This window comes from Sus scrofa, chromosome 10, assembly GCF_000003025.6.
Source record: "Sus scrofa isolate TJ Tabasco breed Duroc chromosome 10, Sscrofa11.1, whole genome shotgun sequence".
Classification (NCBI taxonomy): Eukaryota; Metazoa; Chordata; class Mammalia; order Artiodactyla; family Suidae; genus Sus; species Sus scrofa.
Genome location: NC_010452.4, coordinates 24366230 through 24384534, shown reverse-complemented (window position 1 = coordinate 24384534; position 18305 = coordinate 24366230). Strand labels below are relative to the sequence as shown.

Sequence of the window (18305 nt, the reverse complement as noted above, 5' to 3'; positions counted from 1 at the left end):
ACTAATCCTGATGGGGCAGAGTTCATGGTAGGTCTCAGAAGGCAACATCTCCAAGGCCCCCGGGACACTGCTGTGCCCGTCAGCACTCCCGGGGAGGCCTGCGGGGGCACAAAGCGTGCTGACACAGCTGAGAGCTGTTCTCAAAAATATCTCTACTGGAGTTCCCGCCGCGGCTTGGTGGTTAACAAATCCGACTAGGAACCAGGAGGTTGCGGGTTCGATCCCTGGCCTTGCTCAGAGGGTCAAGGATCCAGCGTTGCCATGAGCTGTGGTGTAGGTCACAGATGCAGCCTGGATCTGGCATTGCTGAGGCTGTGGTGTAGGCCAGCGGCTACTGCTCTGATTGGACCCCTAGCCTAGGAACCTCCATATGCGGCAGGTGCAGCCCTAGAAAAGGCAAAAGACAAAAACAAAAAACAAACAAACAAACAAAAACTCTACAGAGAGTCTCTTTATTAGACAACTACTGTTTAAAAAAACACTTGGGAGTTCCCATCATGGCTCATCAGGTTCTGAACCTGACTAGTATCCCTGAGGATGCAGGTCAATCCCTGGTCTTGCTCAGTGGATTAAGAATCAGGCGTTGCCACAAGCTGCAGGGCAGGTCACAGACGTGGCTTGGATCCCGCATTGCTGTGGCTGTGATGTAGGCTGGCAGCTGCAGCTCCGATTCAACCCCTAGCCTGGGAACCTCCATATGCTGCAGGTGTGGCCATTAAAAGACAAAAATAAATAAGTAAATAAATAGATAAAATATCAAAAGCTAAAAACAAACAAACAAAAAAACACGTGGAAAGGCACATGATCCTGGGGGTCTCCAAGCTGGGAGCTTCAGGGGCATCTTGCCTCTGAAACAGGCCCAGGCCCTCATGGGGAGAGGAGGAGGAAGGCCTCAGGCTATGCCCCCAGCGCCTGCCCAGCTCCTCAGCCTTGGTCCTGCCTCTCCTCCCCACCCAGGTGGGACCCCTCCACCTCCAAGGCCCTGCCCACCCTGTCCACTCCCGACCCCAGAGCTGGGGCTGCACCAGGCACCCCCTCATCTCTCTGGACGGGTTAAAGGCAGTCTTGGGGGGGACTGTTAGGCCAGGATGGGGACTCCTGTTGGGGGAGAGGCAGGGAGGGGGGTGGAGGTGGAGGGTTGAGAGTGTTCGGGGCCAGCAGCCTGCACCTTGAGAGCTCAGGCAGAGCCAGCGGAGCCCTAAGGATCTACAGTGGTGCCCACACGTGAACCAGCAGGCTGGGTGCCAGAGATGGGCGAGGAAGAGAGCAGAGTGCCCTGGCTGGCCAGGGCAGCAGGTGGGCACCCTGGCAGAGATGACGTGCCTGTGAGCACGGGCAGAGCTCGAGGCCAATCCGCAGGACCCCAGGCCAAGAGGGACCACCACAGGAGGGTTAACCACAGGGGGACTTCGTGGAGGACATGGACCCTGTACTGGCCCTGATGGAGTGGAGGGAAAGGGGGTGGGACTGCCGGGCTAGAGGGGACCCCGCTAAGATGCAGGAGGGAACCAGGGACAGAGAAAGCTGGCTGGGTGGGCTGGGGCCAGGCAAGAGACTGTCCTAGAAGTGGCTGCTTTGGGCTGTGGGAGCCAGAGAAAGCTCTCGGGCTGGCGAGGTACAGCCCCAGGATGGGCAGAGCCCACCAGAAAGGAGGAAGGTGCAGCCCTAGGTGCAGGGTGTCTGGGTGGCTGGACGCAGAGGATGAAGGCACGTCAAGGACCACCCAGGCAGGGAAGCCACGGGGACAGGGAGGCACGAGTTTGTTGCCATGGGGCCACACCGGGACCAGGCAGAGGTGAACCCTCCTCTCCGAACACCGCTCCAGGGCCCCTTCTCCTGGGCTTCACCAGCACGGTTCCTGGGTGTCAGAGGTCACAGCGCCCCGCCCCGCCCCCAGCCTCCACTCACAGCTCCTCCAGGAAGCTCAGGTGGCGGAAGAGGCCGGGCTGGAGCTCCGTGAGGTTGTTCATGCTCAGGTCTCTGCAGGAGAGAAGAGGAGGGGGATGGGGCTGGAGGCACACGCACATACCCACAAAGGGGCCCAGAGCCAACTGCGTCCTCCCTGGGGCCTCCCCCACCCCCACGGGACTGGCTGGGATAAGGGACACGGGAGAGCTGACCCTCAGGACAGGCTGGAGCAAAGCTCACAGAATGTCAGGACACGTGCCACCTTGTACACTGTTTGCCAGAGGCCACTGCCCTTCCACACGCTCCTGAACTGGCCACAGGGCTCAGCCTTGCTCAGCCCTGGGCCAGCGGGGTGGCCCCACCCTCCAAGGTCTCTGCTGTGGCTCCCACTGGTTTCCTTTGTGACCGTCGACCCTTCACCAACCAGAGGGCCTGGCCCCTGGCACATCACAGAAGACGCTGGATCCCTGAGTGGGGGTGGAGATCCTGCTCCCGTCACGGATCCCCACCTTACACCAGTGCATCGCCCCATGGGATCCGAGCGAGCCTGTGGGGGTCTCCGTGTCACTGCCCTTGGAGATGGCCTGCATACAGGAATCACAATAGTCACCGTAACCACTGGCAGTTACTGGAGGCCCACTCTGTGCTACAGGCACAAGCTAACCTTTATCCAAATAATCTACCCGCCAGACGGCGGGCTCCTAACCACTCTGACCCTTGGTTTCCTCATCCTTAAAAAACGATGAACAACCTTCTATGGAGTTCCCGTCGTGGCGCAGTGGTTAACGAATCCGACTAGGAACCATGAGGTTGCGGGTTCGGTCCCTGCCCTTGCTCAGTGGGCTAACGATCCGGCGTTGCCGGGAGCTGTGGTGTAGGTTGCAGACGCGGCTCGGATCCCGTGTTGCTGTGACTCTGGCATAGGCCGGTGGCTACAGCTCCGATTCAACCCCTAGCCTGGGAACCTCCATATGCCGTGGGAGCGGCCCAAGAAATAGCAACAACAACAACAACAAAAGACAAAAAACAAAAACAAAAACAACCTTCTAGAGTCCTTGTAAGGATGACACCAGCCAGTGCCTGCAGTCTGCCTAACAACTAATACACACACAGTAGTATTTCTTCCTGCCACCTGCCCCTTGGCGACCTGTGGGCAAGGGCCCAGCCTGACAGGACTGGGGTAGGTGGCAGGAGTGGGCTTCGCCTATGGGTCCTGCCAGTCCAGCATTGTCCTCCCAGTCTGTGCCTGGGGGAGCAGCGGTGCTCAGGTTGCAAGTGTGTATCTCACACACTTGGAATCTGTCCTGTTTCAAACTCCTACCAGCTGTTTCCCACCTCTCCCGCCTCCACCCGAGGGCACAGACCAGACCGCTGCTTTCCCAAGCAACACCCAGACCCCAGGCAGCTTCCTCCTCTCCAGGCAGGCACATTCCCTGTCAAACCTCAGAGTCCCCACTTCCCCCGAGAAATGAGCATCTTATGGGCGAGCTGGAGGTGGCAGGAGCCCGGTCGGCCCAGCTCCAACCGGTAAAAAGACTGTTTAGTCTCCAGTGTTTTCTCTCTGATGAAGCCTGAACGCCAGACGCAACGTCCTCTGAGAAGGAAGACGTCCCGTGTGATAGAGCCCAGGGCCGGCAGGCCCACCTCGGCTGATTCCCATCCACTCCCCTCCCTGATCCACGTGAGCCTGCCTGGCCCCAAAGAGCGCCAACAAGGGGTGGCAGGTGTGCCGGCGGCCACAGAACCTCCACCCCTAGTCAGTCAGGCAGGAAGGCGCAAAGTGCCACCAAAGCGATTACCTCTGAATATTCAGCCCATGCATTTCTGAACGTGTCTCCACAAGAGCAGGCGCGGGAGTTCAAGGAGCGCGCAGGGCATGTGACTCAGGCCTTGTCACTCAGCCGTACCCCCAGGGGCAGCACTTCAAGGCTCTGATGTGGCTCCAGGCCCCCCAGCCCCACCACTCTGACTAGCCGCCTCATTGTTCTCCCTGGGAGGGAAGGGATCTGCACCCCGCCTGCCCCCACATTCTGCCCGAGACAGCACACAGCCAAGGGGCAGAGATGGGGGTGGACAGGAGGGCATGTTTCCAACGGGGGTGGGGGAGCCCCATCCAAGCCTGGCACACGCAAGAAAGGGGTGGGGCTGGTACCTAGAAAAGGCGGGGGGGGGGCAAGGAGCCCGAGGAGCAAGAGAGGGAGGTGTAGTGAGGTCCCAGAGCTGGCACCCTCCACGCCCAGGGCAGCCCTTGGGGGCGGCCGAGGGCCCTGGTTGGGGCGCTGGTCAGCCTCAGGGGGAATGCGGCACTCGCGACTCTGAACACAGGGGTGGTTCTGAGACTGGCCGCTCCCGGGAGTGAGCTGTCCTTGTGCAAACACGACAGCCCAGCGCAGGTGCAGGGGGAAAGGGCCCGCAGTTTAGCTGCGTGGATGCATTAAGTATTTACAACTGCTGGGGTTCATCAGCTCTTGGATGTGCTCGCCTGTGGGGGGGTGGGCCGGGCACAAGCGTGTGTTTGTACATGTGCCTGCTAGCGTTGTACTCTCCAAAGTCAGACGTTCTCCAAGCAACCACATGTAACGAAGACAGAAACTCACCCACGTGGCTGGAAACCATTTCTCTGCCGTGTGACCTTGGATAAGGCAGCCCCGGTCCCTTAGCCTCAGGTCTCCTCTCTGACTCCAGGCCTAGCAAGGGGCCCAGGTTGCTCAAAGAGGCTGTTTGGGGGCTCAACTCGTGACTGACAAGGACACGGAGCGCCAACTCTTCTCCACCACGGTCACCCCACGACCACCGCACATGTGCACGCAAGCACGACGCACGTGCACGCAGGCATTACGCATGCACACGCATGCGCACATGCGCAATTCTGCTCTGGGACGGGCTTCCCGGACGTCTGACCCGCCCAGCTTCGCAGCGACGCTCACTCGGAAGGGCCCGGCTTGGTTTAAGTCTGAATCCTTTTGGGACAAGGACCCCACATGTCCTTTTCTGCGGGGCACCGCCAGCTGCTTCTCCCAGCTGAACTGGTCGCAGCCCCATCCTGAGACCTCTTCCCAACATCCCTTGGGGGCACCCGGGGGGGCGCTGTGTGCTCCCAGCTGGACACAGCCATGGGCGAGGGGCCGGGGGCGAGGGGGCCGGGCTGGCAGGGAAGCGGGCAGAGTGTTCTCACTGCTCTACCCTGAGTGAACTATGGAAGAAGCCGGGCCAGGTGGTGTCGCCAATGGAGATGAGGAACAGGTTTGATAGGAGGGAAGATGCTGGGGAGATGGGGGGGGAGAGAAGCAGCAAGACCTGAACAGGATGGGGGTGGTCAGGGACGCTACCTCCTAACTCCCACCCCAGGGCAGAAGCCCTGGAGGATTTGTTCTGCTTGCACTGTCCCCGTTAAGTTCTAAACTGTGTGTCCAGACTCAGAAGGGGGAGGGTAAACAGGGATAGCCTCCTGTGCAGAAACCGGTGTCGGAGCGGGGAGGTGACTCAGTTGGCACCTTGGCAGGGGAGCTCACTGCGGGCCTGGCTTGTGCAGCTCCCAGTTGCGGTGAACACCCAGAACCCGTGGCACCTCCAGCTCCCCACATGGCATCTGTGCTCCTTCCGGGTACAAGTGGGAGACGGTGGCTCAGAGGACCAGGCTCCCAGGGCCCCCTGCCAGCCGATGGGAGACTGGGCACTAGAACTGGGCCTCCTGAAACCCAGCGTCTGGACCCTATCTTCCTGTGTCAGCTGAGTTCTTATCAGGGAACTTGTTACTGGCTGTCCCCTTGGAGGCTGTGAGCACACTAGCTGACACAATTCTCTGGAATTTCTGCAGGTTTCACAGATCGCCCAACAAGGGAGGGTCTCCAAGCAGCGAGGAGCCTCTACTGTCACAACTGTGCAGCTTTGGCCCTTGGGCTTTGCACAAATTCCTGCGTGACAATAATGCTGGACTTTCTTCTTCTTTTCTTGCTTTTTTTTTCTTCCTTTCTTTGGCCTCCCCAAGGCATATGGAATTCCCTGGCCAGGGATCAGATCCAAGCTGCAGTTGCAGCCTTTTCTTTTTTTTTCTTTTTTTTTTTTTTTTTTACTTTTTAGGGCTACACCTGTGGCATATGGAGGTTCTAATATGGGTCTAATTGGAGCTACAGCTGCTGGCCTACACCACAGCCACAGCCATGCCAAATCTGAGCCGCATCTGCAACCTACACCACAGCTCACAGCGACACCAGGTCCTTAACCCACTGAATGAGACCAGGGATCGAACCCACAACCTCATGGTTCCTAGTCAGATTTGTTTCCGCTGCACTGTGACGGGAACTCCCAGCAGTTGCAGCCTTTGCCACAGCTGCAGCAATGCCAGATCCTTAACCCAATGTGCCAGACTGGGGATCGAACGTGCATCCCAGGGTTCCAGTGACACCGCTGATCCCATTGCACCACCACAAGAACGCCAGCATTTTTACATAAAAGGGCTCTTGCTGATTCTGCCTTGTCTCGGCTCCCCTGCTTGTAACCCTGTCTCCCAGCCCAGCTGTGGGGGCAGGAGGGCTTGAGAAGGAGGTGGCATGGGGAATGGGAGGAGAGGCGCTGGCAGGGAGGGGCTGGCACCTGGACTCAGCGGTCACTGGGGGTCCCAGAGGTTTCTAAGCCAAGACAGTTTTGTAGAGGTCGGGGGGCACCCAGGACCCAGAGCATCACCAGGCAGGGGGGACAAAGCCAGGGAAGGAGAGAGGAATCAGGCGGCAGGGAGGAAAGCAGTATTTAGCCCTAGGTTATAAGATCACAAGAGTGGAATGTCGCTCAGGGCATCGTGCTATTTCATCTACGGACGTGGGTCTCCTCAAACGGACAGCAGAGAAAGGTGGAGAACAGAAGCCAGGGGAGGAGCCTCCCACGCAAAGACGCCACATTCGGGAAGTCGAAGTTTGGCACCACAAGAACCAACTCCATACCCTTGCTTCCACCTTCTTACTGGAAGGGAGACAGTGCCAGCAGCAGCACACCAAGGGTGCACCAAGGCCATCTTGGAGGTGGAGACAGGTCCTGGGGCTGCCCTGACCCCCAGCCCCGCAGGGGAAGCCCCGAGTGGGGGAGCCAGGCTGTCTCAGGCCAGGGGGACTTCTCTGCTCTGCCAGGCAAAGTGGCCAAGCTGCAGTGGTCCAGAGCCCCTGCCCTGGGGACTCAGCCCTCCTCGGAGCCCAGAGCAGGCGAGACCTCTTGGGAGCAAACTCAGCTCAGGCTGCCTGTGTGTCTGCTCCCTCTGCCACCCACCGTGGAGAGGCCAGAGGGACGTCCTGGGCCTGGGCAGGGCTGCCACACGCTGCCCACCAGCTCCCTCGGCTCCTCCCTGAGATGGCACAGACTCCACTGCCTGCCCTTTGTGACTGTTCACATTCCAATTCACTAAAATTAAATCAGAGTCAAAAGTCAGTTCCTTGGCTACACTGGCCACATGTGGTCGCTGCAGATACAGAGCAGGTCCATAGCAACTACACCGCTCTCTGCTGTGGTTTCCTCCTTGGCAAAGCACCTCACCAGGGCCTGGCCACCAATGCAGCTGTTCACGTGGCCCAGCTCAAGTGCCTCCTCCTCCAGGAAGCTCTCAAGCCCCAGCCGCTCTTGTAACCATCCAGCTGTGTATCATCCAACCAGCGTTTATTAAGCACCTACTGTACACGAGGCACTACACTGGGTGGTGAAGCTGCCCAGTCCCACAGCATGGGATACCTGCCCTCTGTCTGAGCCCAGTCAGGTGGGGTAGTGACCAGAGTGGACAGTGACAAGAGCTGGGCCTGGGGCTTGAGAGACACAGGGCCTGGGACCAAACCCCTATCTCTGCAGGCCTCCAATGTCAAGCCGCCCATACCCCCTCGATGGAGACTGCCATGGCCGGGGGGCTGGTCTCCCCACTCAGTGGCTCCCAATCACTGTCCTTGTCACATACGCCAGCGTCAAGTTCCTTTTCTTTTCAGCACAGAGGGATGGGCGACCCACAGGCAGCCTGGCCAGAGGACTGACCTGCAGCCGGAGGGTCCAGGACAAACCCCAAAGGACTCGGTCCTGGATCCTGCGTGCCCACCCTGCGTCCTCACCCGCCAGAGTCCTCCCAGCTCCACTCTGTTGGCTACTCTTCCAACCCACGCGGGGAATTCTCTCCTCCTTATTGACACGGAGCCCTCAAAGAGGGGGGCTGGGATGCCCCAGGTTCAGGGCTCCCCAGGGGAGGGACTGTGCTCCCCTCAGGGCCCCTGGGGGCAGGGATGGAGCAGGGGGCACGACCTGGAGGGTGCGGGCCAGTGCCCTGTGGGGAGGAGACCACTGCCCTGAGCCTGTTTGTTTAGCTGAAGCTCTCTAGACCTGCAGCCTTTATTTCACAGAATAAAGAGGCAGGGTGTGTCTTGGGGGAACTGGAGAAGGACCCCACCCTATGTCCCAAGGCTGGAGGCCTTCCTGTCACATCAGGACCCATGGTCCCCTTCACCACCCAGCTGCCACCAGCACCCACCCCAGCCGGATGGTTTTCTAGACTCAACTTGAATCTGGTGGGAAAGGGGAAGCTGGATGTCAGGGCCTCTGAGAAGGGATTCCCCCTGCTGGGCAGACTCGGTGCCCAGACAGCGGCCTCACAAGGGCCCACCTCGCCCGCCCCTCCCCTGTTCCTCCTGAATAGCTCGGCTCACCTTGGGCTCATTTATCTAACCCTTTTATCAGGCCGCAGAGAGAAGCAGGGTTTTTTTGCTTTTTAGGGCTGCACAACCGCAGCAGATGGAAGTTCCCAGGCTACAGGTTGAATCGGAGCTGCAGCTGCCGGGTCTACACCACAGCCACAACAACGCCAGATCCGAGCTGCATCAGCGACCTACACCACAGCTCATGGCAATGCTGGATCCTTAACCCACTGAGCGAGGCCAGGGATCGAACCCACTTCCTCATGGATACTAGTCGGATTTGTTTCTGCTGCGCCACAGCAGGGACTCCCTATTCCCTTTTAAATGAAGAAAGGGAAACATGGAAACTTAAGTTATTTCCTGTGTCACAGGGTTAAGAGGGAGCAGAGCCGAACCCAGTTCTGTTGGTTCTGTTGAGCCCAGCTAGGTCTCACGCCCACCCCACCGAGGCTGAAAGGCACAGAAGTGGGGGCGCGCCTCGTGGGAACAATGCAGGGGATTAGGGGAGGGAGGGGCCTCCGGGCCGCCAGGCCCAGTGGAACTTTCCGGAGCCCGGCCCCCTCCTCTGAGTTCACCTGGCCAAGCCGCACCCTGCTCTCTCCACCAGGGAGGTCCTGCCCACCCACGGAACCTCAGCTGTCCTTCCTCTGGCACCACCCAGCCCCAAAGGCCCAGTGCTGGCCCCAGGGGCGTCTCCCGCCTTGTTCCCTATAGAGCCTCACCCGTGCTGGCCCCTCTGTCCTTCCTCTCAGCTGGCACCCAGTAACCTGCCCCGTCCCCAGCTGCCCACCATTCGGGCCATGCACCTGTGGGAAGACCAGACCCAAGATAGCCACCTGGGAAGCCTGCCCACAGGGGTCCTTCCTGACGTCCAGCCTCGCTCCCTTGGGAGCTGGACTGACCATTGGCCACCGGAGGAGAAGGCAGTCTGGGGGCTCTGGCTGCCGGGTCTGTACCATGGCCCAACCGCTGCCCAGGTGTTTGATGTTGGGCAAGGTACTTTTCCTCTCTGTGCCTTAGTTTCTTTCTCTTTCTTTCTTTCTTTCTTTTTTTTTTTTTTCGTCTTTTTGCCATTTCTTGGGCTGCTCCCGAGGCACATGAAGGTTCCCAGGCTAGGGGTTGAATCGGAGCCGTTGCCGCCAGCCTACACCAGAGCCACGGCAACACAGGATCCAAGCCATGTCTGTGACCTACACCACAGCTCACAGCAACGCTGGATCCTTAACTCACGGAGCAAGGCCAGGGATCAAACCCACAATCTCATGGTTCCTAGTCAAATTCGTTAATCACTGAGCCACGACGGAACTCCAATCTGTGCCTTAGTTTCTGCATCTACAGATGTTACAGGACAGCCCCTCTCAAGGGCGCTATGGGGAAGCATATCGGGGTTTTTAGGAGGTAAACAGCACCTCTCACCTGCATTCACCTCCAGAGCCTTTTATCTGGAGAAAGTGTGGGTGGGCGAGAGAGAGGAAGAGGGCAGGACGCAGCAGGGCGGGGCAGGGAGGGCATTCCGGGCCAGCCCTGCCCTTGGGAGGCACCAGCTGTGCCTCTCTGCAACCTCCCAGTGAGTGCCACCTGCCTCAGCCTCCGTCGTCTTTGATCTTCTGCTCACTGGCCGGGGTCCCCCAGCCAAGGCATTCCTGTCTCTGGCTCTTCCAGGGAAAGGCAGAGGGCTGGGGGCCCTCCCCACCCCACTCCTCCCTCCACCTGGGCTGGGGTGTGTCCAGGACTCCCACAGAGGCCCTGGGACAGGGACAGAACCTGGGCCCCCTGGGGGGGTGTCTCAGGGGAGAGGGGACATGGGGAAGGGCCACTGGGCCTCCCCTGGGCGGGGTGCCCTGCTGGACGCTGTTGGAAAGTGTGTGCACAGCTGGAGGGGTGTGTGCCGTGTGCAGCCTAGAGGGCGGCGGGTCCTCCCCACCCTCAGGAAGCCACAGTCTGAGACACTCAGGGCCGCAGGCACTGCTGGATGGAGCCTTGTCTTTAGTGCTGGAGGACACCCAAGTGCCTGAGGACCAGGACGCAGTCAGGGAGGGCTTCCTGGAGGAAGGCCACGAGGGACAGGGTTAGCCCTGAGAAGTTGGCCTGAGCTGGGGCGCTGAGCACAGGGCAGTGGGCCAAATAGTGGCCCTCAGCAAGATGTGTCTACGTCCTGGTCGCTGTTACCTGGTCGTGTCGCCTGACTCAGAGAAAGGTCTTTGCCGTGAAATTAAGTGAAAGATCTTGAAATGGCAAGAGCCTCTTGGATGACATGGGGGCGGGCCCTGAATCCAATGCATCGAAAAGACACAGACACACAGAAGCGACATGGAGACCGTGTCATGGAGGCCCGAGGCCACCAGCCTGGGAGCCAGCCACACCTGTGGCCCGCTGATGCCTAGATTCCTCGAGAACCAAGTCCTGCTGTTTTCAACCACCCGGTCTGTGGAGACCTGTTATAGGAGCCACTGGGAGTGACACAATGAGCGGGTCCAAAGGAGCTCCCTGCCCTCCCTCCCTGTCCACCCCTCCCCGAGTGGGACTCCCTCCTGACCTTGACCACCGGCCCCTCCCACACTACCCCTGGGAAACAGTCTCACCTTGGAGACTCCTACTGGATCTGCTGGGACCCAGCTATTCCATTCCTGGGCATCCGACCAACAGAAAAACCTTCCTGTGCTTGCCAGACCTGTCCAGAACCATGCATGCAGCAGCCCCAAGCTGGGGGTGGGGGGCGGCCACACAGTCCGTGTCCTCCTGCAGTGAACACGGCAGCAGTGTGAACAGCTCGCGTGGGTCATCAGACTCGGCAGGCACAGGAGGCAAACACAAAGCAAGGCTCCTTGCAGAGGAAGTTCAAAGAGCTGTGGGCAGCCGTGGGGCTACTGCCCCGTGGGAGGGGGTGGTTAGTTAGTGACAAGGCAGGAGGCTGCCCTGCTTCTTGGTGTGGGTGCTGAAATTGTGCAGATTCATCAGGGCTCACACTCGCCCGAGGTGCTCCTTTCTGGGATGCATAGTCTATTTACAAGTTAGTTTGATCACTTGTGATGGAATATGGTTGAAGATAACATGAGAAAAAGACTGTACATCTCTGTAGAACTGGGTCACTGGGCTGCACAGCAAAAAATTGACAGAACATTGTAAATCAACTATAATAAAAAAATTTTTATGGAGTTCCCATTGTGGCACAGTGGAAACAAACCCGACTAGGAACCATGAGGTTGCAGGTTCGATCCCTGGCCTTGCTCAGTGGGTTAAGGATCCGGCGTTGCTGTGGGCTGTGGTGTAGGTCGCAGACACGGCTCGGATCCCGCATTGCTGTGGCTCTGGCGGAGGCCGGTGGCTATGGCTCCGATGAGACCCCTAGCCTGGGACCCTCCAGATCCCGCGGCAGCAGCCCAAGAAATGGCAAAAAGACAAAAAATTTAAAAAAAATAATAATAAATAAAATAAAAATAAAGTTATTTTGAGAAATGGGAGAGAGGGAGTTTTCTGGTGGTCTGGTGGTTAAGACGGTGCTTTTACCACTGCAGCCCGGGTTCAATCACTGGTCAGGAAACTGAGATGCCACATCAAGCTCTTACATGACACAGCCAAAAAAAGAACAAAAAGGAGTTCCCATCGTGGCACAGCGGACATGGATCCAACTAGGAACCATGAGGTTGCGGGTTCAATCCCTGGCCTTGCTCAGTGGGTTAAGGATCCGGCATTGCCATGAGCTGTGGTGTAGGTCGCAGACGTGGCTTGGATCTGGCATTGCTATAGCTGTGGTGTGGGCTGGCAGCTGCAGCTCTGATTGGATCCCTAGCCTGGGGACCACTATATGCTGAGGGAGTGGCCCTAAAAAGCAAAACAAAAAAGAATAGGAAAATGAGAGAGAGATTTATTCTGAAAGTCCTGCATGAACCTGGCTGCAGCCTAGGCCCCCCGCCCCTCCCGGACTCCCTGGGAACTCCTCTCAGGCTTTACCTTTCAGCAGGTGCACGCTGAGCACTCACTGAGTTTGCCGCCCCTCCTGCCCGCGTGGCCCACACAACCTCAGCCTGTCTCCGCACAATAACTCTCCGACCCACTTGGAGCATCGGGGCCAGACACACAGGGCAGATTCGAGGGCCCACAGCCTCTGGTCCCTGAAGCCCTCTCTCCATCTGAGCGTGTGCACCTCTGGTTGTCTTAGCTTGTTTAAAACTGGATGGAGGAGTTCCCATCGTGGCGCAGTGGTTAACGAATCCGACTAGGAACCATGAGGTTGCGGGTTTGATCCCTGCCCTTGCTCAGTGGGTTAAGGATCCAGCGTTGCTGTGAGCTGTGGTGTAGGTTGCAGACATGGCTCGGATCCCGCGTTGCTGTGGCTGTGGTGTAGGCCAGTGGCTACAGCTCCGATTCGACCCGTAGCCTGGAACCTCCATATGCCAGGAGAGCGGCCCAAGAAAATGACAAAAAGACAGGAAAAAAAAAAAAAAAAAAACTGGATGGAAATTTTCAAAAGCAGCTTTCTTTAAAAAAAAAAAAAAAAAAAACACGGTAGTAAAGAGAATGAATAGAAAGACAAAAGCCAAGCGGCAGGGTTAATAGAACAGATGTCCGGCTCTCATGAAACTCAAGCCCAGCCACAGCCCAGCCCAGCCCAGTGGCAGCTTAAGTCTGGGCTCTGTGTTCACCGCGGCCACTAGGGTTGGGGGTGGGGGGAAATGCCACACGGCAGGCCCACGGTGTAGCCAGGCCAGCACTGTACCGATTCCTAGGGCTGCCCTCCGCACCCCTCTCAGGTGAGTGTGGCTCCCCAGCTGGGTTGGCTCTGCCTCTCCAGTCATCAGTTTCCTCATTTGTTCGCTCATTTCCTCACTCATCCCTCATGCAAGGATGCCACCAGCTCCGCTTTCCTGGGGCCCCCAGCTTGCTTAGGAAACAGGCAGGTACCCAGGGCTTAGAACCCAAGGGCTGAGCTCTGGGACAGCGCCATGCAGAGGGTGCCCTGGCCCAGGACTGAGGGACCAGCAGTAAGAAACGTCTCAGGCACCCCTTCCCGTGTCCTAAATTAAGCAGATGCTCTGAAGGCTCCCCCGGGAGTCGTAGGCTTCTTGCCTGAATCCACCTTGTAACCACATCCTTGCACTAACTCACGGTGACGTCCATGGGCCTCCCCTGAGGACGAATGAGGTCAGAGCAGCTGGGGCAGGTCAGAGCCAGGGAGGGGCTGGTCATTGGCATCAGACTTATTCCCCAATAGGCCAGGCCAGGCCTGGCACACTGTCAAATGCAGGTCCAGGTGAGGTCTGAGCTTTGGTGTTCCATTTGCACAAACCACACGTCTGGGGACCCCACATCGAGTAAAAGGCTTTCAAATACCCAAGGGACCAGAAGGGACAAATCTCCTTTAAGCCACCCCTGAGACATTTTTCCAGTCACTCTCTTGCTAAGCATTGAGCAGACTGGCTCATCGTCCCGCTGTGGCCTGGCCTGGACAAGGGCAGCTGGCGTGAAGTCAGGGACCGGCAGAGGCTAAGCTCCCCAACTCCAACTCTGCTCTTTCACACGGTGTGGCCGCGAGGCCTGGTGGGGCTGCTGGAGTGACCTGTGACCCACGAGGGGCAGCCCAGATCTTCAGCTCCCTCAGCAGCAAGGTTGCCCCCAAGGTCCCTGGGCCCCCTGGCCCATCCACCTCCAGCCTCCAAGGTCACCTCTCTAGGCCAGGCCCACCCACCGGGGAGGAGGGTGGCAAAGCAGGGGGGTCACTGGCCTCTGTCCCCTCTGAGCAGAACAGGAAGGAAACTCAGGCATGAGAGCAGGAGAGCAGAGGGATGCCAGGGAGAACTCCCAGGGGTCACATTCCAAGGGGTCAACTCTACTGCAAGCGGGGGCGGGTGTGGCCAGGCAGGTGCAGGGGAGCCCCCAGGCTAAGCTTCCAAAGCTCCCCCTTGCTCCACTCCACCTGCTGCCCCCAACAGGCTCCAGGGCTCCATCAGCACCAGGCAGCGTGAGCCCAGGTACCCACCAGCAGCTCAGTAGTGCAGCGCCTTTGCACCCCACCCCTGCCCCATCTCCTGCACCTGTGCCAGTCTGGACAGTGAGGCTAACACTTTCTGGTAGGTGGAGGCGGCATCAGGGGCTTCTGCATTCGGCTGGCAGGGGGGCATTCCTCTTTCCGCTGGCTGCACATGGTTAAAGGGGGACCTTGTTCTGGCTGAGCACACAGCCCCCAAGGTGCTGGTGACAGCCCTGCCTGGTCCCAGCCTGGGATCTCATGTCTCCTGGGCGAGACGGCCACTCTTGGGGACCTGGCTCCCCCTTTGCATCCATAGCCTCTGGACCGGAACTGTGCAAGGGTTCCCAGCAGGCTGGTGGCAAAGACAGAATTCGAGGCCATGGTGTCCCAAAGCATTGAACAGAGAGGACCCCAAAGCTGCAGACGAAACTGCAGGAGGGGACATGTGGACCCCCCCATCCTTCCAGAACGTTCGGCCCCTCACTGTACCGCAGCGGAAGGGGGCCATGTTGGGAGGGGAGGGGGCCGGGGCCTGGGGGCGGTTCTGGGGAGGGGGGAGTCCTTGTCTCCCCCTGGTTTGTTGCCTGGAGGGTGGCTTATGTGACACTAGTACCTGGCACAGCCAGCAGCTGCTGAGTAAACACTCAAACTTATACAAAATAAGTCACATTGACTGGTCTGTGTGTCAGATACCACCCCAAGGATATCTAACTGACCGTCACCCCAGGAGATCACTGTCACCCCTATTTATCAGCGGTTAGGGAAGGCAGAGCCAGGGTCTGAACCCAGGCAGGCGGCTCCAAGCTATGGGGACCCCGCTACTGCGCCCTAAAGGATGGGGGTGACCCCAGCTCCTCTTACTCAGCAGCCTTGCCCACCTGAATGTGAAGCTCGGGGAAGTGGGGACACCCCCTCAAGCAGGTCCTCACCCTGCAGATGCCACTCGCAGGCCATGGGGCCCCTCCCAGCGATGCCCAGGATCCCGTCTGGCTGAGGCCACCCCTCCCCTCGGCATCCCTCGGAGGGGACACCCCCTGCCCCCAGCCTCACCCACCCTGGCCATGGTCATCACAAGTGTGGGGACAGAGGGGGACCTGGTGCCGCAGGACTCCAGGCCTCACCTCACCTGTGACCACCTGGGACAGGAGGGAGTCAGGGACCCTCACTCCACAAACCAGAGGCACGAGGCTCAGAGGTACCAGCGCAAAACAAACACACTGCCCTGGTTTAAATGTTGAGGCAACAGCAGGCACAAGCCCAAGGTGGGCCCCTCGGAGATGGCACAGGTGTCACATCCCCTGGGGGGACCCGGCTAAGGGTTGGTCCAAGTCAGCAGCTCAGGTGCTGAGGTGTCACTGCGTGGGGAGGGCCAGGGTCCAAGTGACTGGCAGGAGTGAGCCCTGAGTCCCTGGTAAGTGAGGCAGGGTCCAGGCCTGCCCCTTCTTCGGCTTCTGTCCTGGTCAGCAGTCCCCCCATCTCCTGATGGGCCTCCACCACGGAGGCCAGGGCTCCTAGACTGCCCTTCCTGCCTCAGCGCTCACCTCCCATCCTCAATGCCCACCGTGCCCGGGGCCCAGTAGGGGAGGGTACCACCGGCAGCTCCTGGAAGGCCTGCTCTCACCCCAGGCAGGGCGCCCCCTGCAGGTGAGACGGCGCTGGGGGTGGGGGGTGTGTTTGTTTGTGCCTGTGTGTGTCTGTCTGCCTGTCTGTCTGTCTGTGCCTGTGTGTGAGTCTCTGTATCTAAGAGTGTTTCTTTGTGAGTCTGCATGTCTGTGTGTGTGTGTGTGTGTGTGCCCGTGTGTGTGTGTCTGTAGTGCCTGTGTGTGTGTCCCTGTGTGTTTCTGAGTCCCTGTGTATATCTGTGTGTGCCTCTGTGTGAGTCTGTGTGTCTATCCGTGTGTATATGTGTCTGTGTGTGTTTGTGTGTGTCTGTGCCTGCGTGTGTGTGTGTGTTTGTGTGTGTCTGTATCTGTGAGTGTCTCTGTGTGAGTCTGTGTGTCTGTCTATCTGTGTGTATGTGTGTCTGAGTGTGTGTCCATGTGTGTCTGTGTCTGTGCCTGCATGTGTGTCTGTCTGTCCGTGTGTCTGTGCCTGTGTGTGTGAGTCTCTGTGTGTATCTGTGAGTGTCTCTGTGTGAGTCTGTGTCTATCTGTGTGTCCATGTGTCTGTGTGTGTTTGCGTGTGTGTCTCCGTGTGTGTCTGAGTGTGAGAAGGTCCTGAGGAGAAGGGCACCAGGAGCGCAGAGTCCTGTCTGAGGGGGGAGGCCCAGCCCCACGCTGACACCCCCGCCCCCCATGAAAGACACAGCCCTGCCACCCGGGGCCGGAATCAATGAGGCATGTGGACAGACAGACAGACAGACGCCCCTAGCGCAGAAACAGGGGGCGATGCCCCTGGCATCTCCGTGGAAGGGAGGCCACACCCCAAGCAGGGCCTGCTCAGCACAAGCTTCCCCGGTGGGGGGACAATCACCCTCTGAGCAGTGAGTGGCCTCCAGGGCCTGCCTGTGGTGCCTATTCCCTGGTTTGCTGCCCACAGCCACCTCCAGTTGACATCAGTCTCCATGCCCTCCCATTACCCCTGATGTGCACCCCCCCCAACAAGCTGCCATGTGGGCTCTGCTCTCCTGTACCCCGTGTCCCCAAGTTTGTCCCAATGGTGTGGGGGAGGGTGCCGCCAAGAAAGCCCTCAGCTCAGACCTGGGCAGACAGGGCCATTCCAGCCAGGTCTGTGACCAACAAGCGAGGGAGTGAAGCTTCGCTCCCACAACCGCTAGGGGGTCAGGTGGTTCTACCATGGACAGCTGAGGAAGGGGACGCGCAGGGCTGCAGCACAAGGATGGGGCATTGGCAGAACCCATGAGGGACCCCTGGTGACTGGGGCTCAATCCAAGACATGCCTACCCACGAGCGGGAGCGTGAAGCTGACCTGGACCAGGGCTGGTCCCAGGGAGTGTCCCACCTATGGGAGGTAGTGGTGGCTGCCTTTGGCCTGTTTCCAGAAGCCAGAGGCAACTCAGGTCAGGGGACAATTCAAACTTGCAAATCGCTCTGTGCACTGGACTAAACCCCAATCCCCTCGGTCCCCACAGACCCCTGAGAGCACAAGGGTCTCGACTGGGGTGTGGACGGGCTGGTGGCGGACCCCTCTCTGTCCGCCCCAGGAGGCCACCCACCCTGGCTCTGAGCCCAGGACCATGTCTGAATCTCCAGCACCCCCCTTCCACAGTGTGCACACCCCCAAGACCCCCACCCCCAGCACTTCCAAAGGCCAAGGGTAGGGGAAGGCTCTTTCCAGAACCAACCCTCCCGGTCATTAAGTGGCTGTGGGCCAGCTTCTCCCTGAGTGTCCCCTGCGGGGGAGGCCCAGTGCATGCCAGGCACTGTGCCAAGCAACTCTGTACACCCACTGGGGTCGAGGAGGGGGCTGGACACGCAGGCTAGCAACTGGCAGCCTCAGGCGAGTCCTGACCCTTCCTGCCCATCTCCTGCCACAGCTCGGTGGGGGGTGCAGGTATTCAGGGGCCCCCCCAGTCCAGCCTCATACTGCTGAACACCTTAAGTTGGTTCCCCCCCTTTTTTTCTTTTGTCCTTTTAGGGCCATACCCGCGGCATATGGGGTCCAATCGGAGCTGTAGCCGCCGGCCTACACCACAGCCACAGCAATGCAGGATCCAAGCCACGTCTATGACCTATACCACAGCTCACAACAACACTGGATCCTTAACCCACTGAGCGAGGCCAGGGATCAAACCCACAACCTCATGGTTCCTAGTC

General features: G+C 59.0%; 1 protein-coding gene across 3 annotated transcripts in view; it reads right to left on the bottom strand.

The window, feature by feature from the left end:
• LGR6 (leucine rich repeat containing G protein-coupled receptor 6) overlaps window positions 1-18305 on the bottom strand; it is a 95485-nt gene that overhangs the window by 69896 nt on the left and 7284 nt on the right. For 2 of the 3 annotated variants that reach the window (XM_021064542.1, XM_003130614.4), the window contains exon 2: window positions 1909-1980. In XM_021064542.1, the coding sequence (XP_020920201.1) occupies window positions 1909-1980 (72 nt within the window). Of the gene's footprint in view, window positions 1-1908; window positions 1981-4505; window positions 4728-18305 lie in introns of those variants that run through there. The other variant, XM_021064543.1, reaches the window with a different exon arrangement.